Source organism: Gymnodraco acuticeps, unplaced genomic scaffold, assembly GCF_902827175.1.
Source record: "Gymnodraco acuticeps unplaced genomic scaffold, fGymAcu1.1, whole genome shotgun sequence".
NCBI lineage: Eukaryota > Metazoa > Chordata > Actinopteri > Perciformes > Bathydraconidae > Gymnodraco > Gymnodraco acuticeps.
Window position 1 is genome coordinate 2,748,341 of NW_022992344.1, and position 24,780 is coordinate 2,773,120.

The following is a 24,780-nucleotide window of genomic DNA, read 5'->3' on the forward strand; positions in this document are numbered from 1 at the left end:
TTTGTGTTTAACAGCTGACCACTACCATGACGTACTTTGTTTTAGTAGATTTCATGTGAGAGCAAAATGTATAAATATGAGCATTAAAATATATGAATATGAGAACAAAATGCATGAATGTGTGAGTGACAATATATGAATGTGTGCATTGAAATATGATAATATGAGAGCAAAATGTATGAATGTGTGAGTGTAAATATATACGCGTGTGAGAGTGAAAATGTATGTATGTAAAAGGAGAATATATGTGTGTAAGAGTGAAAATGTATGTATGTAAAAGGAGAATATATGTGTGTAAGAGTGAAAATATGCTGCATTTTGAATGTCCGATAGTCCACCATTTCCACCGGAAATATCAAACATTTAATAAAAGTGAAAAACAATGAACAAGACTTAACGTATTAATAATAATTAATTATATTTATTCCGTTTGGATGTAGGATTTTTGACTTTGTTTAGAGCAGTTTGAAAAGCAATATAAATCACACAGTTATTATGCAATAGGCTTTAAAAGCACCATTGATTACCTTTCTCCAATTCAAACTCTTGACGGGAAAAAAGGAAGGTGTAAATGGTTGGGCTATACTATACTGTATACATACAAAGGCCATTCAATAGACGTTCAATATATAGTATTAGTTTATTAGTCCCCGAAGGGAAAATGGGTAGCAGCACATCACAGAGGCATTTAAAAAGTTAAGACAATACATTCTGGAAATGTTCACATCAGGCACCTTCAAGTTAAACAATACTACAGTAAACAATTAACACAGTAAATGATGTGGATTAAATCACATGTATTTCGTTAAAAATAAACAAAATATGATTTCCTCCGGAGTCGGCTTGACTCGGTTTGCATTCATAAAGAATGCACAAATGTGTTTAATCGTTAATGTCAGATATGTACTAAGTAAATAGCCTACATTAGTTCCTGCTCAATATTAGATTCAACTTTATTGTTATTGCACAGATTACAGGTACTGAGACAACGAAATGCAGTTTAGCTTCTAACCAGGTGCAACAAGCAGTAACCCTGAAAAGTATTATCATCTGAAAGTAATCATTATGTTATTAACCCTTTGGAGTCCTGGGCTAATTTGGCCGTTTTCACATACTTTTGATTTGTCTTACTAAACCCCATTAAGAAATGTTTGGCATGTCAATGTTTGGTATCTTTTTTTAAGGACAACCTCACCTATATAACCTGATAGTTAATTATTTCATTTTGAGATACTATATGAACATTTTGGACCCAAAATCACAACAAAAAAACGTAAAAACAGATTTTGAAAATGATATTATTTTTCATATAGGTAACACAAACATACACAACGAAACCATTTAAAAGCTGGAAATATATACATGGGATGTCACTATGATAATGTGAAAGTTTGATTGAGGTAGCATGGGATTTCATTCTGATAAGGCAAAAGTGTTATTATAAATATAATACAAATATATATATATACACATTATGTACAAAAATCAGTTTTTTCTGTCCTTATCTGTGCCACGCTTCAAAGCGGTTTCTGTCAACTACGACACAGAGGGCAACATCACAGGTTCCTCCTCCTCCATGTCAAAAAACAAGCTTAAAGCTTGACTCACATTCAGAGTTCTCTTCATCATAGTTGAATCTTCAAAACTCTAAATCTATCTAACTATATCTAAATTCTCAATGTTTGTCTGTCACTTTACTTCAATCGCAGTCTCCCGCCGTCTCTCTTCGTCTCCCGCCGCCTGTCTTCGTATATCTTCGTCTCTCTCCATTTTCCGCCGTCTCTCTTCGGTTCCCGCCGTCCCTCTTCGTCTCTTTTCGTCTCGTTTCGTATCACTCCGTTTACCTGATTACCTCACCCCCTCCCTGGTAAATACATCCTGTTGAGCAGAATCTACAGTTTCCAGTATTTTCCCTTTCGTAAAATGATAAAATACGGCGAAGATATTAAAATATGTGCTTCCATTATTCATACTTCTGAAATATATCTGTATTAACTTTATATCATCGTATGTCCGTGTTTATTGGGTCTTTTTGCAAGAAACAAAGACTGGCATATAGTTTCAAGCCAGTACTTTCGACAGAAATACACATATACATCCTGTTGAGCAGGATCTACAGTTTCCAGTATTTTCCGTTTCGTAAAATGATCAAATACGGCGAATATATTCAAATATGTGCTTCCATTTTTCATACTTTTGAAATGTATTAACTTTATATCATCGTATCTCCGTGTTTACTCGGTATTTTTGCATGAAACAAAGACTGGGATATAGTTTCAAGCCAGTACTTTCGACAGAAACACACGGCAATGTTGTCCGGACTGTTGTTTTTATGCGGCACCGGCTTGAACAGGTCATGTGATCTGATCACGCCGGCGTGACGGTCGACTCCAAAGGGTTAATATTAAATACATATAAGTCTTTTTACAACTTGTATTTAGAAATACTCTGTTGTAATTATTGATGCATAAATGTGTTCATCCATTCAATGTGGCATCTGCTATAATGGGGTTAATGTATGATATTACTTAATAATACAATACATTATAATATATGATATGATAATTACATTTTAGTTTTATTCATTTCTTATTTCATAGTTTCTCATTATTATTATTTTTATCGCTCATCTTATTTTTTATTTTATTAATCTGTGTGAATCTGTGCTGTCCTGTTTTTCACTCTCACCCTGTTGCTGTTTGAACTACTGAATTTCCCCACGGGATTAATAAAGGTCCATCTTATCTTATCTTAATGTATAAGTTGATTTACTTCAATCTACTGTACTGTGTAAAAACACCCCAACAATATTACAAGAAATATACTGCATAAAGCAAACTATATACTTTATTTGATCTAAAATATTGAAATTTTTTCATTATAGTAGCTTGTGAAAACCATACAGTAACAAATAAGTGATTAAATGCTACAGTATTCAGCAAACACAACTGCAGAGCTGCAAACATTGCAAACAGACTAAGTTCTACAACACCCAGTTGTCTTTGTGTATTTTGTGAATGAAGCGCCATCTCATGGTTAAATCCTGTAATTGAACAAATGGGGAAATTGGGCAACGCCCTCTAGCAATTTGGCAACACCCCCAGCCACTGGGATCCGCTGGGCTTTTGACTGGGACACACCCATGTGAGTCTGATCTGGAGTGCTACATCTGTATGTTCGGCTGGCAGAGGGTGCGGCAATAGCTCTGGGCGTGGCTACTGGGTCGCGATACCCAGGAAGAAAACATTGGAAAATTAGAAATCTCCAACGAGGCGTTTTGGGGAGGTCTTTTTTGTGTTAGCGTTTTACTCCCTACAGGGTGTACTTTGAGGGTTTTTGACTCTGCAGACCGTTTACATGAATAAAAACCTTCATAACACACAAGGGGGGACGGGTAATAACCGGAAAAGCAGGACATGGGACCTTTAAGCTCGCTCCATTGCGGAAAACTTAAAGGGGACATATCATGCTATATTTGAACAATATATTGTACAGGGTTCGTACGGTCATTGAAAACCTGGAAAAGTCATGGAAATTCAAAATGCAAATTCCAGGCCCTGGAAAAGTTATGGAAAATAATATTTTTCCCAAAGTTTTGGAAAAGTCATGGAAATGTAACTAAAGTTGCGTCAAATATAATTTACATTTTATCTAATCACTGAAATAATCTGCGGTTGCGAGCTGTTATGTGCCATCATGACGCGCATGGTGTTATTTTTTAATATATGAAGCGCGAGCTGTGTGCTCGAGTCTTCCTGGATGAGGGTCAGCTACATTATCTACGGTGCGTTCGTTAACTGTGCGGAGTCACTGTGGCACAGACTGCACCGCTGGTGAACAGCTGTTAGAACGGGCCGTTCAGGTGTTCAGAGCAGAGCGGCAGAGCGTGATGTGTTCTGAAACGTTTTTCTGTCGCAATATTATTTAAGGAATCGTTGAGCTAGCTAGCTAGCATACATTATCACTATCTGCTAACGTTAGCTTTAGCCTTCGTTTTCTAATAGTTTTTTTCATAGGCTATAAACAGAGGTGGTATAAGTATAGATATTGTACTAGAGTAAAAGTAGAAGTACTCAGATCTTATACTTTAGTAGAAGTAGGCTTCTCAGATCTTGTACTTAATAAAGTAGAAGTACTCAGGTCTTGTACTTCAGTAAAAGTAGAAGTACCAGAGTGTAGGAATACTCTGTTACAGTAAAAGTCCTGCATTCAAAATGTTCCTCAAGTAAAAGTAGAAAAGTATTCTCATCAAAATATAGTGAAAGTAGCGACAGTAAAAGTAGTCGTTGTGCAGATTGGTCCATTTCAGAATAATATATATGATATGTTTTATAATGATTGATCATCAAAGTGTTCTCAAAGCTGGTAAAGGTGCAGCTAGTTTGAATGACTTTGTATAGGCTACTGCAGGGTAGCTTGTGGATTTACTCCAGGTGGAACTAAAGTCTGATTTAACACTTGATTAGATTTCACATCATTCATCCACATCTGTGAAGTAACTAAAGGGATTAAATACATGTAGTGGAGGAAAAGTACACCTTTTACCTCTGAATTGTGGAGGAGTAGAAGTACAAAGTAGCAAAATATTGAAATACTTAATAAAGTACAAGTATCTCAAAACTGTACCCCCGTATAGTACTACTGAGTTTATGAACTTGGTTACTTTACACCGCTGGCTATAAAGATAGAAAGACTAATGCTGCGTTCAGACCGGACGCGATGCGAATATTCGCTTCGCTCTAAACACTCCCATCACATCGCTCTAGTCGCTCGAGTTTCACCGCGGCTGCCAGCCGTGTTTACTCGCATCATTCAAACAAGACGCGCTGGCTCGGGAGCTACAACTACAACAAAATGAACATATTTTACCGTGATTAAATTGTAATACACGTTTCTAAATGATGCCGACGTAACAACATACTGATACCGGTTAGTAAAAACCATAAATTCATGCTTTGACAAGTCTGCAGACAGACGGCAGGCGAAAAACCTTTTAGAATGCTTGTTTTCTGAATGGAGATTGGGTCGACCAGGCTAAGCTAACGTTGTATATGCTCACTCCACACTCATAACAACGGCCTACAGACATAAATAAACCAGCGACTGTATTCGCCATGACACAGACAGTCTGTGGTTTGTTCTTGTTTAACTTTTGTACAGTTTCTGAACAGATATGAGGAGCTGTGATCTCTGTGTGCTAACTGCTAACAGCTAATGGCTGATGTTTTCTGGTTGAACGTCAGTGACTGCAGGCTGAGATCCTCACCGCTGATTGGCTTCCGCGAGAACGCGTGAATTTGACGCCCGAGTTGAAAAAATTGAACTCTCGCGTTTGACGCGGCCCCCTTCAATCGCCTCAATCGCGTGATTCGCGCCGCGTCCACCGCTTCATGCGCGCCGTCGGAGCGAATTCGCGTCTGATCGCGTCTCTGCATTGACTTTACATGTAATCGCGCCGCCCCCAAACATCGCATCGCGTCCGGTCTGAACGCAGCATAAGCCTTGAACAGAGGCATGAAAATACATTTTCAAAATGCTCAACAGTGCTGCCAAAATGATAAACTGACTGCTACACAATTAAAATAAATGCTTTTATATATTTATATTAGATGTGACTCTTTAGCGTTTCTGTTATTATTACCACTGCTGCTTTAGTTGTTCTGACTGCTAAAATCCTGTTATTCCTCATTTTAAAGCCGATATTCCGTGGGGTCGGGGGGCTCGGATTCTTGTCACCTTTTTCATACCTGATGAGTTTGCATCCCTGACTACAGTTGCTTCAGCGTGTAGAAGCTAGTAAGCCTACTATTTGATTTGTTTTAGATAGGCACTACAGGTTTCATATGCAGACCTTATTTTCCTGTTCCATGTTCAAATAAACCATTTTCAGTGGTAATTTTTTTTTGGTCATGGAAAATTAGGTAAAGGTCATTGAGAAGTCATGGAAAAGTCATTGAAAATCATTGGTGAAAAAGTGTATGAACCCTGATTGTAGGGCCATACCTATATAAAGTATATAAATATAGTTTTTTTTTCAAAATACCAAACAGATCCTGCATTTTAGCCATGCCTCATTTTGCTCTATTTGCTCTTTCCAGCCCTGTTTTTGCAGGGGGCTGATTCTGTGAACTGCAGCTGACCACGCCCCCCTGCAGGAGAGGGGAGCGTGCTTTGAGATCAGCTTCTGGGCTGTCAGAAGAGGTGTTTTATTCTTATAGAAGTAAGAAGAGAAGTAACGGGGCAGAAACCCTCCTTTTTACGCAGCGGTCCAGACATAGACATCAAACGGCGACACATATTCAGTTGCCAGTTACTTTGGCATTAGGGCAGGGATATCTAGATACTTTCCAAGGTTTGACATAATGAATTGTGCTACTTTTAAAGCAAGCAACAAAGTTTTCAAATCTGTAATCAAAAAGCTCCTCAAAAACGCTATCGAAGCAGTTCCTGCCGTTGCTACGTTAGTTCAAACAGTAACAACGGACAATTTTTCTTAGCGGATGCATGTCAATTTAAATCAATACAACTATTTTTTAAATCAATAAAATCATTTTCTAAATCCATAAAAGCATTTCAATTAATATTGGGAGTCATATCATTACTTTGTTGAGAATGTGGCCATGCAATAAGCGGGATAATGTGCACATTGCATAATGTGCCTTCATGCCGATCTAGATCCCTCCGCTTCGGGTCGGGCTCCTGATCAGCCTGTCGGTGTTCTTTTCCCCATAATGACCGCATCGCTGCACATTCACCCTTACATATGATTATATAGAGTCATTATTCATTTGTTTTACAGCAGGAAGAGCAAACGCTTGCCTCGGGGAGGGAGAAAAAGAGCCACAGCGGAGAATAAACAAAAGGACAACCATGGCAACCATGCAAGGGAAGTCTTCTTTGCTGCTTTTGTGGCAGACTACAGCGCCACTTACAGGCCTGGCATATGTACTACAGCGTCTCCAGCGCTTTCGAGCAGCAATGGCCGGCCGTGGCCCAACCTCTCATTCCCCTGATAAGTGGAGAATTGACCACTAAGCGGAGCACCACTATTGTGACGTAGAAAATAATTCAAATCCGGATCAGTTTGTATCAGATCCGTTGCAGCCCCGTTTTTAGAGATTTGGGTATGGAGGAAAAGAGAGAGGGTTGTATTTTCGGACACTTGGTGAGTTCCCTGACACACCGGGGCCACATATTCATGTCTAAAAGACGTACAAGAGTGCATTTTGCATGATAGGTACCCTTTAAATAAATTCACTGGAACCCCCCCCAGTTGACAGGGGTCGCCATTCTCTGGCACTGTTATTTTGAGGGTCGTGCGCTAAAAAGTGTGGGAACCCCTAGTCTAGAAAATGCGTGCGTGCGTGCGTGTGTGCGTGCGTGCGTCCACACATATACCTGTATATCAAACCGTTCAGGATGACACCAAAGTGGAATAGACTTATCGGCTCACAAGCTTCTGCAGCTCCAGCATCAGCTGTGTTTACATGAATATTTTTGCTGAATATAAGCTACTGAATACCTTCTACTATTTTTAGTAACATTATTATCTCATATCCTTATTATTAGAAACCATAGACATGAGGCATGTCAGTATTTGTTTGAAGCTCTATGATGAATACTAAGTTGGGAAATGCCAACACACTGTGATAGTTTGAAACCGTCTGGAGATACTTTTTTTAATACATAAATACTAATGAAGCTTTTCTGTGGCATAACAAAAAAATCTTCCTCTTCTTCAGCAAGTCTGAAGCATTTAACCTATGTTGTCTGTGTTTCCTTAGATATTAAACATTTGCTGCGTACCAATGTCATACTTAATTGTATGCAGGATTTTGGTATGTGGTATGTTTACACTAAATATGGTTGAAACTGCTTCAAAAAATGTAATTATAGCAAAGGATAAAAAAGTGAAATATAAAACTTTCAGACAGACATTTTATACCAAATCGTACTGTTATTATGATGCTTATCGAATCTTGTAAAAGTAGTATTTGGCAAAAAACTTGAATTAACTCATTAAGTTATTTAAAGATATTTTCACAAAAGTATTTGAATAATATATCAAAGAGGGATTTTTGACTGGACATTTTTCCCAAATTGGGATCAATAAAGTATATCTAATTTAATCTTACCCCAGCGCTCCCCAGTTTATTGCATGTAAGTACAACCAGTAATGCGTACTCATGCCATAATTTTTTTAAATGTATGTCTTAATCATTTGAATTGTGTTTTTGATGATACTAACGAAGTAAAGGGATCATAATTCAGTATACAGTATCAGTCGGTACTGATTATTTTAATTGGTGGCAAAAAGACATGGCATCATTATAATAAAATCGTAGGCGACATCAAATCTAATAATGGCCTCAATAAAATACCATAATAAAATAAATAATTATCATGCTTTTATCAACAAACCCAGATTGTTCAACTTCATAGACAGGACAGAATAAAAGGCTTTTGTATTTGATTCCGTTTGTACAGGTGCTAACATATTGCATCAGTAATTGGAAAAATAATGGAAATAAAACTTGTCAAAACAGTCAGGAAATAAATCCTATTATATCTCATATCGTAAATGTACCATACCATATTTTAGTGCAAAGGAGAAATGGACAATCTAAATAAGGGTGTAAACCACAAGTGAAAAAGCTCTTACCCTTTTATACTCCCACCAGCATGAACACATGTTATTATTAAAATGTCAAATGTCTACAAAATGGCCGCAGTCTGAACTGCCAGATAGCAGAAGAGATCAAAAGTCTGACACATTTGCCCCAGTATTTTAATAGGAAAGTGTAATTGTGTTGCCAGTGTATCTGGAACATGTTACAGAGATTATGTTCGTATACTGTAATGTGACTACTACAGTTCACGCATCCCATCATACCCCTTTGTATTTTATATTCTGTAGAGTCTCCATTGATTGTTACTCATCAATGTGAGACACTGCTCTTTCTCTGTCTCTCTGTAACATGCTCAGGCTTCCTTAGGGACCTCAGGTGGCTTAGCCTGTCTAATCAATAGTCAATCATGTCAAGCAGATACACCCAAAAACACACACCATGTACTGCATCCTGATCCTTCTCTGTTTTAATCTTGCGCATTCGGCCGCCTTGAGAAAAAGCGCTTCCACACCACTTTTGTGTGGCTGTTTTGAGCACTTTGAGTAAAGAATATATCAAGTGACCAGTGACGTCATTGTAGAAATTAGAGGGAACGTTTTTGAATGTGTCTTTGAGTTGGAAACTATAATAACAAAGACCAAACAGCATATTAGCAGAACGGCTAGAGTGAGTGTAATTTATATCGTCCTCCTCCCTTTGGATGTCAGATCAAGTCATGCCAGGCGTAAAAGCATGCATCCTCAGGTTGGTGCTCATGATGAAAAATATAATGTCAAACAAATAGTTACAAGGGAGCAATGCTAGTTTGCGACTTGCCATTGCCTTTCTGCCAGAAAAAGGCGCGACGAGGACACAGGCCCTTATTGCAGCAAATGAGGAAGAGACATCCCGGTTTTCGTGAGTCCTACGAGATCCTGTTTATAAACCGAAACAACAGTCTTTACCAATGTTTATAATAGGTTATTATCTTGTTTTTCATTTGACCAGTTTGTAGCCTTTTTACTTGAGCTTTCTGTAGAAGTCGCTGTATTTATGGTTTGTTTATTCAGTCTGGTTTAAACTAGGGCCGGGACCCGATTAAAAAAATTAATCTAATTAATTAGAGGCTTTGTAATTAATTAATCGAAATTAATCGCATTTTTAATCACATATAAATATTTGACCTAAGAACAGTGAGAAGCAATTTTTTTCACATGGATTTTAGTATACCATTAGGCGCATTCACACCGCAGTACTTTTCCCACAAAGGTTCATGAGAATTTAGTCCATGAGAACTCTTTGAACCTGGGGGTGGATTAGGCAAATGAAGCCGCTGACGTTACTTCTTCTTCTTCTGCTTTGGGTTTACTGGCAGGCCGCAAACCACTTCACGGCGTATACTGCCGCCCAAAGTCCCCGGCCGGAAGTCCCCGGAGTTGGGGACTGGCTTCAGTAGAAGCTGCTGGGAGTCCCAGCAGCTTCTACTGAAGCCTTCCGAGTAAATCGCCAGAACGCCGACACCTCCTCATCTCCACCGCTCCCATGTTTTATTTTGTGTTGCCATAAATTAGTCTCTCTGCGTTTCTGCACTGGGCTAATGCTAATAATGCTAATGCGAGGATAATAAAATGGCGGCTTCACAAAACTTTTTGGGAGTTTTACGGGGCGTGGTTTGCAATCCGCCCAGCCAATCAGAAATATAGCTCTTTTCTCACAAGAGAGCCGTACGAAAGTCCCTGCTCTCTAGCAGCTCTCTGCTCTCTAGCAGGGACTTTCGTGGGGGTAAAAAGGTTCTCATGAACTAATTTTAGTACCGGCTCTTTTTGGTGTGAACGCGATAAAAGAGGCTAACGTCCACGCTAGCTTCCACGCTAGCTGCTATATGTTTTGCATTGAGGTGATACTTGAGGCTTGATGTGCTGCGGTGATATGCGAATTCCTTTTTGCATAATTTGCACACAACCGTGCTCTTATCGACGCTTCCATCCGTCCGTTTTTTAAAACAACATTTCCCACTGTTGTTCACTGTGGTTTGTTGTTGTCTGAAGTCATGAACGTTAGTTGGTGCTCCAGTATAATCGGTACGCCTGAAACTCATCCAGTGAGAAACGTTCCGCGGTGCAAAAATAAGTGCGATTAAAATGCGTTCATTTTTTTAACGCGTTAATTTTTGTGTAATTAATTAATCTTAATTAACGCGTTAAAGTCCCGGCCCTAGTTTAAACATGTGTTTTTACAAAAGGCATTGAAAAATGTCCTTAAATAAAGCTGCATTCTTACCCAGTACTGTCAGCTCCATACTTAGTTTTGTATCAGCAGCAACACAGTAGAAGTGATGACAATCTGTGAAAGTGTGTGCAAGGCACAATGTTTGAGTCCTTTAATTGGAAATATGCACCTTCGTGAAATGCAAAAATGTAAAAGAAATGCCAAAAATATTGATCATTATGGTCTTTTCTAACCAGGTCAACATATAAATAGTGCTGTAACCTGTAGCGCCTCATTATGCAGTTTGCCTGTCCTGGCAGTCTGGCATCTACAGTAAGAGTCAGGGAGGCAGTGGATGTCAACAGGACAACAGGAAAGACTGAGGCCATGGTGTTGTTGATGCAAAATAGAGTCAGAGAGCAATGCAAATTCGGGGAGGAGGGAAAGGCACATGTTAACTCCTTGTCACAACAGCTTCTTCCCATTCTTTCCCGAGCCCTCTCCTCTGCAGTGTTCATCTTGAAATAGACGGTTAATCCCTACATTGTTGAGAGTAATAGGTCACAGTAATTATCCTGTCCTCTTACACTCCTATGATTGCCTCTCAGCCATTCTATTATCTGATTGTGTCTCACTTCCTGTCAAACTGATACTTATATGGCTCATGAAAGATGAAATGTAAGGAATAAGGCTGTGACGCTTTTAATAGATGTTTTGTTTTATCATTATTTGGACTAGCTTTTCTTTTATTTCGCTTTAAAACACCGCCATGTTTAGGTCTTTAAGTGGCAGTTAATGACACATGACTAGGGGTGTAATGGTATACGTACCCGTACCGAAATTATTCGGTACGGGCCCTTCGGTTCGGTACACGTGTGTACCGAAGTGTACCGAACGAATATAACGTTAAACGTAAAAAATTGAGAACGTGAACAACTTTTTGGAAGCATCTCAGGTGCTGCGTTGCAGCATTCAGAGTAATTTGCTCACATTGGGCTCAACGCGTCATAGAGCGACCAAGTCATTTAATTGGACGAGAGGCATACTATGAGAGCTGGTCACAGGGATGCGTTCAAATTTAGTCAGTAATTTGAAGAACTGTCGAAATGGCGAACGCAGATAAAGTTGAGCTCAAAAATCCTCCAGCATAATTGAAGTCTCCGGTTTGGGAACATTTTGGTTTCGCAGTTACGTACAAGGATGACGGACAAAGACAGGTGGACCGAACCAAAGCTGTTTGTCGGCATTGTTCAACTGAAATTGGTTACGCGGCTGGCAATACATCAAACTTGCACACTCATTTGAAAAGGCATCACCCGAACGTGAATATCACCGGTACCAAAAGAAAAAAGACTGAAGTGCAAACCCAACTCCCGCTAGCATTTAAGCCTCCACCACTCGCAAAAAGTTCAGACCGAGCCAAAGCTATTACAAACGCCAAATATCCTTATGTTGCCATGTTAGCAAAGCGCTACCTGGCTGTATCTGCTACCTCTGTCCCTAGCGAGAGGGTGTTCTCCACAGCAGGAGACATTGTTAGTACCAGCAGATCTGCCCTTTCGGCAAGCAATGTGGACAAGTTAATTTTTCTTTAAAAAAACAATGACAAGCAAGTCATAATGTCAAACTGGCTGCTTAGGTACTAGTACAGTAGCCTACAGTTCAAATACAGATTATTTCAGTTCATCGAAATGCTGCACCTTAATGTATACTTTTATTATATTTTGTATTTATTTGAGTGAATATTCACAGTTTAATAATAATTAAAAACCCAAAACGAATAGTTTATGTTTTGTGAGTAGGCTACTAGTAGGCCTACAGTACAGTTCAAATACAGATGATTTCAGTTCATTGAAATGCTGCACCTTAATGTTTATTTGATTATATTTTGTATTTATTTGAGTGAATACATTATTCAGTTTAATAATAATTTTAAAAACCCTAAAAATATTTTGTTTTGTGATAATTTGTTCTGATGTACCGAAAACGTACTGAACCGAACCGTGACCTAAAAACCGAGGTACGTACCGAACCGAAATGTTTGTGAACCGTTACACCCCTACTAGGGGTGTAACGGTTCACAAACATTTCAGCAGATCTGCTGGCACTAACAATGTCTCCTGATGTGGAGAACACCCTCTCTCTAGGGACAGAGGTAGCAGATACAGCCAGGTAGCGCTTTGCTAACATGGCAACATAAGGATATTTGGCGTTTGTAATAGCTTTGGCTCGGTCTGAACTCTCTGCGAGTGGTGGAGGCTTAAATGCTAGTGGGAGTTGGGTTTGCACTTCAGTCTTTTTTCTTTTGGTACCGGTGATATTCACGTTCGGGTGATGCCTTTTCAAGAGTGTGCAAGTTTGATGTATTGCCAGCCGCGCAACCAATGTTAGTTGAACAATGCCGACAAACAGCTTTGGTTCGGTCCACCTGTCTTTGTCCTTCATCCTTGTACGTAACTGCGAAACCAAAATGTTCCCAAACCGGAGACTTCAATGATGCTGGAGGATTTTCGAGCTCAACTTTATCTGCGTTCGCCATTAATTTTCGACAGTTCCTCAAATTACTGACTACATTTGAACGCATCCCTCTGTCCAGCTCTCATAGTATGCCTCTCATCCAATGAAATGACTTGCTCGCTCTATGACGCGTTGAACCCAATGTGAGCAAATTACTCTGAATGCTGCGACGCAGCACCTGAGATTACTTCCAAAAAGTTGTTCACGTTCTCAATTTTTTACGTTTAACGTTATATTCGTTCGGTACACTTCGGTACACACCTGTACCGAACCGAAGGGCCCGTACCGAATAATTTCGGTACGGGTACGTGTACCGTTACACCCCTAACCCCTACACATGACACATGTTTTAGTTCTTAAATGTGTGTATTTTTTTAAGCCAATACAAGTTCATATAAAAGACAATGAGGAATTGTAAAATATTTCAGTATAGAATTCCCAAAAACCTGTGGAATCATACATCTTCAGGTCCACGTGAATCACAGGTAGTTTTATTTATCTTTACACCCGGGAACAACTTCCCTTTCCCAACCACTTATCAATAACATCTCATTCATACTGTAACACATATTTGCAAAAAAACTAAAAGGTATACAGTACAATAAAATGCACTTAATACAATGTTGTAAATATTAAAACAAAATGAAGAAAATGCTCCAATAGACTAAAGTGAATTGCCGTTCCCAATCCAATAAATGGCGACTGACCAAACTTTTGAATACCTTCGCCCCCCATCGGTATTGGCCCTCTGTCCAATTCTTGTGAATGTGATATCTTAGAATCACTTGGAGGGAATTTAAAATGTTATATATATATATTTCATAAATTTGGTCTCGATAATCTCAACAATTATACCATGAATCTTTTATGGAACACCCTCTTTAGCTTCTTTATCAGTAGCGCTGAATGAAAGTTAAAACAAAGTCATTTTTTAGACATGCTCAAGCTATTACGTTTTTCCTCTGGAATGGTACTCTGAGACCTCCATCAAGTCTAATGAAGCATTCTCATCGCTCCTTGGATGGTTCCATTTCCCTCGTTTTAGTAATTACATCGACATTAGTGTATTCATGAGTTTCAGGATAAAATCTCTATCCAAGTTTATGTGACCCAAGGTGTCATTCAAATAGAAAACAATTTTCTTACCAACACCATCTTGAACATAGCAAGAAGGCCATATCTCAAAGTGATGATGAAACACAATTAAAGGTCCCCTATTATACTGTTTTTCATCAATATATTATAGGTCTCAGATATATACAAACATTTCTCTGAAGTGTTTTGCTCCAAATACCAAACAGATAATTGCAGCATCCCATAATCCCCTCTGTTTCGACCCTGTTTCAAAAGTGCTGATTCTCTGTCTGTTACTTTAGATGAAAATAAGGAGCCACTCCCCACGCCCCTCTGAGAGATATTTGGTTAAAAAACACACGATGGTGCTCTAGGAGGAGATTCAGGTGATAAAATGGGGGGAGGGGTTACCTTGGTTGGTGATTGGCTAATGGTTACACAAGCCAAAAAATCGTTATGACATCATAAAGTGGCCAAAATCTGATCAGCTCATTTTCAGACAGGTTTTTATATAAATGGATCAGGACAAAAAGTGAGCGAATATTTTTTCCTGAAACTTTCAGAATCTCTTTACACAGAGGGGACACATGGTTATGTATAACAGACTTGGAAAAGTGGACTTTGCATAATAGGTCCCTTTTAATGCATCTGCCAGCTTCCACCAAGTCTCATCAAATTAGACCAGCAGTTATTTTTGAATCCTGCTGACAGACAGATAGACAAACCAAAAACATAAACTCCTTCCACAGTGTGGAACTGAAAGCTTTGGCAACTGATGCAGAATTACTGTTCTGGACCCGACCCAGATGTGAAGGGTCTTTGACATTTTTACTAAACTTACAGAATTCAGAATTCCTCAGTGTGTCAAAATCTCTACTGTTGAGTGTCTCATGGCCTCCACACCTCTGTATCTCTTAGCATCTCTCTTCTCTATTCCATTTATTATCTTCCCTCTTCACATCTTTCCACTCCACTGAATTTTTCCCTCTGCAATCTGTTTACCTAACACATCCAGGGGCTTTCCGTTGCTTAGTTCTCAACTTTTAGATGATTTTAAAAGAACCATTTGTACCCACAGGGTTTAATTTGCATCTCTTTCCCTCTGATGAAGCTAATTTTAGGAACTTGCCCAAATCGCAGCAGGAAAGGAGAGTTAATTGCCTTTCATAGTTGAAACGGAGCCAAAAAAAGAGCAAGCTGTAGCCAAACAAAGTTTGTAATCGACTATACATAGTTTGCTTGGAGTCTTCAAACTAATGAACGCCAAAGTAATATGCAGTCTCACCCAGTTGTTTTGCTGTAACAGAGAAAGTGGGGTGCAACAAAAAAACTAAACAATCAAGGTTAATTCATCTTTTGTGTGAGACGGCATTTATAGGGTTGTTACACTTATCTTTCAAATGTTTGTGTGATACACCAATTAGATTTACTTTAGTTAGTATTTAGTTTTTCCTACACGTAATGTATTAGTCCTAATAGCTTGTTCACACTGGACTTTTCACCTTGCGTTACTCAAACTAATTTGCCCACGGCAGGGATATCTCTTTGTTTATACCTAAATGCCAACAATGTTTCCTCAGCTATAGCCAAAATAACCTTTTTTCGCTGCTTTATGCATGTTTTGGAAGTACGAGATACTGTAAGTCAGGAAACCAAATACTGTCATGTCTGAGTTCACAACATCATCCAGAGAAATACACAGCTTAGTGAATTTCACAAGGCTAGATTCACTGTCTCTAGCAAGTCACAAGTCGGCAGTTGGTAAATGAACCCAAAAAGAACATGATCTAATTGCAATATAAATACTTAATTGATACATTGACATGTTTGTCCACAAGATGGCAAGCAAAAATGTTGAAATTGTTGTTTTTGAATTGAGATCTGATCAACAAGGGCTAGCCTTAGCTAACATTGTAGCTTCTCCGTCAACATTCAAAATAACATGATATACGTATTAATAAAGCAGCGACTTGTAATCATAATTCAATCAGGAGAGACGGTTTTGATGTAAGAATACATATTTATGGCCAGGAATACACGAATGAATGTAATGGTGTTTTGGCGATTAGGCCCCGTAGTGCAGGAGTATCATTCGGGAGGGGAAAACTCCGATCCGATGAAACCCCGCCGGGGTCTAGACACTAGTGGTGGTGAATGGATAGTTGGGTTCGATCTGAAGAGGAGTGGCTTAGCTTGACCCTGGATTGGGGTGGCCGAGGGTTGCGTTGAGTCACCTGAAATGACAGCTGACAGGGGGGAGAGCAAGTTTAAAAGGGTTAGCGGAGCGCTTGTGAGAATAGAGCGAAGTGATTGGTTAAGCTGGGGAGTGACGCCCCCGATCACAAATTGAGAGGAGAGAGAATAGTAACGTAGCATAGTAAATGAATGAGTAAAGAAGGTCTTCCTGGTTGAACTTGCACTGAGCTCCATTAGTCTCTATGCAAATATGACAATCTGTAGAGTTCTGGGTGCCGTTGCCCACAACAACCGCAGATGTTTTGTTTTTTTCATTCACATCAGTGACGACCGGAGAAGGATCTCAATGCTGCATTGGCTTTTGCTAGACCGTGTTATGTGAAAGGCGTCACTTGCTTTTGCGTTGAATGAATGTGCGTCATTCGAGTCACCACATGAAAAATTCTAATCTCATTCAAGTCTGTCTTGGACATCTCAATGGGGTTAGGTTGAAAACCCTTTTTATAATTTTTGTCTGTACGTGTGTTTGCTGTACCCTTCATGTCAATGTGGTCTAATTGGAGCAAGCCTAAGCTTCACACTGTTTGGACAACCCCGCTGTTTAAATTAACTCCCTCCTTGCTGGTCTACCTGCATGTGCCATCCGACCTCTGCAGCTCATCCAGAATGCAGCGGCTCGCCTGGTCTTCAACCTTCCTAAATTCTCCCACACCACGCCGCTCCTCCGCTCCCTTCACTGGCTTCCGATAACTGCTAGAATCCACTTCAAGACAATGGTACTTGCGTACCATGCTGCGAATGGATCTGGCCCTTCCTACATCCAGGACATGGTTAAACCGTACACCCCAGCACGTGCACTCCGCTCTGCATCAACCAAACGGCTCGGTGCACCCTCGCTGCGAAGGGGACCCAAGTTCCCATCAGCAAAAACACGTGGGTTTGCTGTCCTGGCTCCAAGATGGTGGAATGAGCTCCCCATTGACATCAGGACGGCAGATAGATTGCACATCTTCCGGCGCAGACTGAAAACTCATCTCTTTCGACTCCACTTCGAGCGATAGAACTATTAACAAAGCACTTATATACTAATAAAGGGCTGGCTTATCTAAAGCCAGTTGACAGTATTTTATTTTTACCTTTGCTACCTCACAATTTGCTAACAGATTTGATTATACATACCTGATATAAAACCTTATTAAACATTTGAATCTCTGAGTCTGAACTCAAGTGAATCAAATCAGATTATTAGAAGCTTCTACATGAAGAGAATGATGGACCAATTTTCAAAAAAACTTGCCTTTTTACCCATATCGCCACTGCACCTAAAACACACCACAGTCCCTGCACCCAAAACTCAGTGTTTTCCACCTGCCGTTGCACTTGTGGCATTACAATAGGGCCTAAAGGGAGAGCTCCCTCAGCAGCAATAAGGCCACTCCATCATCCTGCTGTGGACAGATTCTCAAACTGGTGTCATCACTGCTGACGTTTTTGTCGCTGGCAGCTTTTCAGCATTCCTTTTCTATTTTCCACACACACACATACCATGCCTCCTCTTCCTGTCTCTCTGCATCATTTTCTCTCCTCTGACTCGTGGTTTTCCTCACGTTCTTTGCTTCCTGCTCACACACAGAAGCCCCAGCAGTGCGTGCGTGACATACCACTGGAGCTGTGGCGTAAATCAGCTGTCAATCTGATGTCAGTGTGGGACACTTACATTTAATGTTGGACAGCAGGACATGCCAATTAATGGCCCAGACCCCTGCACTGATGGATGGGTAATAGGAGCCAACACGTAGAAATCAGGCCAAGAGAGGGGAGCTGTAAAGGGGTTGTAGGCTAAGAAATGTTAGAAACTAACTATGATATCGCTCAAAAATACAAGGAGCACATTTTTATTTGAGCTAAAAAATAAATATAATGGCTGTAACGGTTTATTTATTCATGCAAACCGTCACAATATGGGGGTCATGACCCAGGGCACGCAGCCGCACGCAGAATAAACCCTTTTTATAGTGATACATGTAATGCAGAACCAAATTTCACATGTGTAGTTTCCCCAAGACTTGCATGAAAGGCAAACTATGGGTAGGGGCAAATACATGGTGAAGCTCGGAGTCCTGTCTGCTGGTTTCAGGTCAGCTACACACACATTCAATGGCATCACCAACATGTGCTAATCTGTATCTCCTCTGCTTTTCAGCAGCCTTTAGATGAGAACTTTTCATCACTATTTTAATTAGATTGTATAGCCTATTGTGGCCCTGTTGCATTTAGTTAATCAAAATCGACAGTAAAATGTTACTTCTTCTCCCCATAAAGAAGATTTTGTCCATCTGAAACTTGGACTTCTGTCTCTTTAAAATACATAAATAGAAATGTGTGTTTATGCATTTCTTTCCCACCGTTCTGAATGATGACTTCTTAATCGAGTATGAACTGAACCGCGACTTATTTTGCACCATTACATCCCTACATATTCAAGTGCATTTCTAGTGATGTATAGTATAGTATTTGTTTATTTGACCCCGAGGGGAAAATGGGTTGCAGCACATCACAGAGGCATTTAAAAAGATAAAACATACGTCACTGACAACAACATAGACACAGATTAAAAAGAACAGACATACAAAAAAAAAGATATCGGCAGTCATGACAAGGGGCCTAGGCCCTCATTTGCGATGGGGGGGGGCAGGGCCTCCTACCCATCATTGATTAATTGATTCAGGAGTTTGATGGCTTGTGGGACGAAAGACAGCCTAGATCTGTTATTTTTAAACAGAGGGGCACGATATCTCCGCCCGGATGGCAACAGTTCAAAACAAGAGGCGAATGGGTGCCTCAGGTCACTCACAATATTGTGTGCCATTTTTAAAACTCTGTCCTTGTATAAACGTTCTATACTAGAAAATGAGATTCCTGTCAATTTACTGGACAATATTATGGCCCTCCTAACTGACTTTTTCTGTGCCTCAGTGGCTTTGCCGAACCAGCATATGATGCCGAAGGAGAGCACACTTTCAATAACAGCATGATAAAACATCTTAACCATTCTGTTGCCGACATTAAAAGACAATCATTTACGTAAAAAGAACATTCTTTGTTGAGACTTAGCATTTACTTTCTCAGACCATACATCCCATCTGAGCTTGTGGTCAAGCACGACACCAAGATACTTGTACTCAGTGACACATTGTATAGGCTCCCTATTTAAAAGAGTAGGGTTGGGGGGATTGTGCTATTCTAAAATCAATTTCCATCTCCTTTGTTTTTGAGGTGTTTAGAAGCAGGTTTGACTTATCACACCAGTTGATAAAGAATTCAAGAACAGACCCATGCTCCTCTTCCTCATCAAATAGGAGGCTGACCAGGGCCGTTGGGAAAAGTGCTAATGCAGGAGTTGGTGTATAAAAGAGAGGATAAGACACATACCCTATCCAGGTAGTTATCATATCGGAAAGTGCCATGCCTATTCTATTCTAACCTACTGAGTTCTACAGCTGAGGAAGTCAACGATCCAGGCGATCAGACCAGATTCAAGTGAGAATTATTCAGTTAAAATATTTGCTAAAATACTAGGCTTGATGGTGTTAAAAGCCGGTGAGAAATCGGCAAATAGGATCTTTACATGGGCTTTTGGCTTCTCGTGTGAAAAGTAAATGGAGATGTGGGACGCAAGTAAACTATTAGATGCATGGGTGAATGCGTTAAACCCAAGTACATGTTTTCTGGAATGACTTTGTGGTGGCCCTGGGGAATTAAGCAATATTCACTTAAAATATATTTACGCAAACATGTAATCCAAAATCTAGAAATGTTCTGCATTAAAGCCACAGATACTGCATTTCAAAGAAAAAAGCTGCTGCAGTTCAAATGAACAGCCTTTAACAAAATGTACGTTATTGAAATATATCCTGTCTGATGTGCTGTATTAGAGAATATTAAAACTGAAATGTCAAGTGGATTTAGACAGTTAAACCAACAATGTGTTTCCCAAACCGCCAAAGGGGTTGAAGACATGGATGTCTTGAATTGTTATGCAGAGCCAAGGAAAAGTAAGAGTGCTGTCAGAAGAAATGTAACCAGGAGGGATGGGTGACAGAGGAGTGGGTACCATATGGATGGTTCGAGGGGATGGAAGGAAGGCCAGGAGGGTCATGATAAAGAGGAGGGGGAAATATACGAAGGGGTGGAGAGGGCACGCATGACTAGAAGGGATTTGGCCGTGGAAAGTCAACTCCAATGACAGATATCATAAATAAGATGTAGGCTAATGTGGATGTAGACGTCATCTACACAAGATGACATATCTTCAAAATGTAATTGTGAATGTAAAATAAAGGCCAGACAAGGTGATACAGGCATTACAAATGAAAATCAGCTAAAAAAGCACACAGTTTTATACTTTTGTTAAGATATTTTTATATTCCTTGAAACGACTAATTACTACTAATGATGCAATTTGTGAGAAGTCAAACAATTTCAAACTATATTTTACTTAATGTCTTTTAAAATAGTGGATCACATTATCATCATATTATCAATCATTCTTGCTTTTCTTCCAATCCCCCCTCCTTTACAAATGTTTAATATCTGGCTTTTTCATCTCACTGTCATTTGCTTTTATTGTTTCTTGTCTCTAATCCAGGAGGATTTTCGGAATAAGGTTCAAGATTACGTCAAGCACTACGCCAGATGATAGAAGCACCGGCTACCTACACCAGCCTGCACCAACCAACCAAACTGCTCTACCTTGCCTCTGCTTGCCTCGGCCAACTCGCCCAACGTGAATCGACAGCTGACTCTTACCGCTCCCCCTCCTCTCGACAACATGCCCTGCTGCTCACCAGATTGCAATAAACTCCAACCTGCAGGAGCGAAAATAAAAATAAAAAAGATGCGTAAAGACTTGTATACAGAAGAAAATTATGCTTTGATTTGTACTAATCGATTGAGCGTTACAATGACCACAATGTCTGTTCATTGTGACAAGATCGCAGAATGACGCCGCCTCCCTGAGGTGTCCCTGAGCCTGTCGGAAACGAGCCATGGCAACGACCGGCAAGGGATGTGATGTATCACCGGCACATAAAAATAAAGGCAGTCATGCTCAGCTGTTTAAGACTAATCAAAAGAAGGAATATTTGTTGATATCAGTTTCTCCGTTCCAGTGCCTGCTATGTTTGTGTCGCTAAAGAGAAAATGCATGAGAGTTCACAAACATATAAATACGCACAGTGTCACATCATGTAGTAAAAGCTTAACACATACATCCAAGTACTTAATACACTTATTCACACACACTAGAGTCGGAAAGACCCATTAGACAGCATGTGAATGACCACATCGTCCCATTTTGTTGTCATTCTTCTTGCATGTACACACACAACGCTCACATACATGCTTTCTTTTTTGTGTTTTCAGCTCAAGTGGGATAAAGTAAGACTACTAGAACCACAGCCAAATGTATTGTACTGTTTTCAGCTTCTGCTCTCCTCATTGTCCTTTTTTTGCCTTTTCCTCCCCCTGCTTCTCTTTTTCACACCTACACACTCACATGTACCTGGGAGGGACATGACTTGTCGCTCTGAATTTAAATGTGGTTTAGAAATGAAACAATGACTATGAGTTTATAGGACTGATGTGATTTAATTTTACATTTATACCCAATAAACAGTGTAGGAATTGTGTCTTTTTGTACACAAGTCCCCAAGTTTATTGGACACATTGTAATGTTATATGTGACAAACAATGTGAAAGGGATTGGTCGTTGATGAACCTACAGGGAAGTATCACCTGCCCCTGCAGCTCCTCTCAGCGTAATAGTAAAACTAAGCTAATTGTTTTGCTATCTAGCGCAAAGTTTGACTGTTTTTGTTCACTGTCACTGGTCTCATAGTGTCGTTTTTGGCTGTTTTCAGCAAAAAAGCTCCAACAATCCTACAGTACAACAGCAGAAAAAGACTGTTGGTGACTAAAATGTGGTGAAACAAGTGAAGCAATTAGCAGCTAAAGAGCCAGATATCATTAGTTTGGTCCACAAGTCTGACGTATGTCGTTCACCCAACATATATGTGAACACCTTTTTAAAGAAATAGTTCTTGTTTAAAGTCAGCACTTTTACCTCACAGTTATTGTTTCATATAATTGTCAACATGCTGCAGTACAGAATAAAATACATTACTGTGCTAAGACGTATTGACTGCACAGAAGTTAGCCCTGGGAGACCAAAGCTAATGTGTAGAGTGTCTTTACTTAACGACAGTAGGCCTACCCATTCTGTCCTTCTCTTTGTCTATCTGTATCAAATTATTTCCCCAAAAATGTAAACTGCATTATCAATGTTGACAATGTGGACCTGTAGTCAACTGCAAAGGTTCATGAGGAGAGTAAGAATGGGAGCGAGCTAGCAAGCAGACTGGTAACATGCTATCGAGTGAGTTTACAAGCTAACTAGCTAGCTCACAAGTGAGTGTTTTGTTACTCGGTGCGAAGGGCTTTGTTATTATTTGTTATCGGGTATGTGTACTACAATGTGGAGAAATTAAAGGTGTTGCCCTTGTAGTACAGGTTTAGAGGAGGGAAAGTACACACTCTGTAGCCAGTTAGCCTGTTTACGCATGGAATAGCTTACTTGCTACAAAGCTTGTTAGCTTGCGTAGGTTCTGCTATTCCACTGCCATTGTGGATTTCTGGCCATACAACTTGTGTAAGAGAAAGAAAGTGACCGTCACTCAGTTAGCCAGTGAGTGTTTGTTAGTGTGTGTTTTGCTCGGCCCTGGCTAGCATTGTGCCTCCAGTTTCAGTCATATCTCAGAACATCAACACTGTTCTTCTCACTCTATTCAGCTTTGTGTTCACACTTCTGCATGAGGCAAAATCTATGTTATCTGGCAGTGGTGCATTTTACTAAGGATGTCAGAAATGTACTTGTTTAAGATTGAAATGTTATGTCGGAGGTGTGTGTGTGTATAAAGATTGAAATAATGTTTGTTGAGCTTGTGTGAGTGGGCAGTTAATGTATGAGGTGATGAAATGATGTGAGTTGTTAGCATGCTGTCCCCCTGTCTTGGTCCTCTTTTCTTTTGGTTTTTCTGGCCCTCGATTCAACATCTCAAATTATCAGTTATCTAAGTTAAACAGAAGAACAGATGATACTGGCTAAAATAAAGGGGCTGAAAATATGACAAACACCAGGACCATTGAAAGCAAATATGAATGTGGGCGTTCAGTGTTATCTTCCATCATGGTGTTGGTCTATTAAAATGTTGAAGGCTAATGTAACAGTCTATCAATAAGAAGCCATCCTGTGAAATCAATATAAAAATGAATATTGTGGTAGTAGTTGCCTACTGGGTATGGAAGCCCAACTGTGCTTAATCTTAGCCTTACTACTCTGATATGTCATATGTTCTTTATTTTTGGCAGTTAGTGTTTTTTCCCAGAATGCTATCGGGAGATGCGTCTGCTTGGGCTAACTCAATCTTTGGGCCATGGGAGAAGATTAATAATCTGTTGTCTCAACCTATACTTTCTCAGATTGTATATCAATTTTTTAAGATATATTAAAGAGAATATAGATAAAACAAATGTGTCTTTAATGTTTGTTCATGTGTTTCTTTCACTTAAGTCATTTTAAAACTGGCAATAAATGGTTTCAAATGCTCTAATTCTCTTCCTAAAGCCCAAAGCAACATCTTCTAATTGCTTGTTTTGACCAAGTGTCCCTAAAGATATCCTGCAGGATTATACAGGATGAAGGACATCTGCTTCTTGGACATTATGGATCCATTATTGAATGCATTAGCAATCTAAGACCATCTAGCACCACTTAAGCATCCTTGCTCTCTTTCATCTCAGGGGGATACAACAGTAAGACCACAAATGTGTAAGGGGGATGTAAAAGCTATTTTCAAACATACAATGTGTAATGCTCCCACTGGGGGGCTCTCAATCAAAACAGTTGCAGTCTTTCAGGTTAAAATATATTTAAGGCGGATATTAAGGATCACAATGCTGGCACTAAAAAAAAAGCCGTTATGGGGAAGAGTCTACACTTGGGGGTTTTAACAACTGGATGGATCTCTGACGTTGAATCCTAAACACCTCGGTCATCCCTTGACTTTTCATCTAGCGCTTCTGAAGTGAATGTGGCTTTGTGCGAAATATCTCAACA

The 24,780-nt window shown here is 39.7% G+C and overlaps 1 protein-coding gene across 1 annotated transcript in view; it reads left to right on the forward strand.

Moving 5' to 3' along the window:
* The window catches only part of ube2f (ubiquitin-conjugating enzyme E2F (putative)), a 98,521-nt gene extending 74,327 nt beyond the window's left edge, over window positions 1-24,194 (forward strand). The window contains exon 10 of the mRNA XM_034208767.1: window positions 21,253-24,194. Within this exon, the coding sequence (XP_034064658.1) occupies window positions 21,253-21,303 (51 nt within the window). The 3' untranslated portion in view covers window positions 21,304-24,194. The remainder of the gene's footprint in view (window positions 1-21,252) is intronic.
* The last annotated feature ends 586 nt before the right edge of the window (window positions 24,195-24,780 follow it).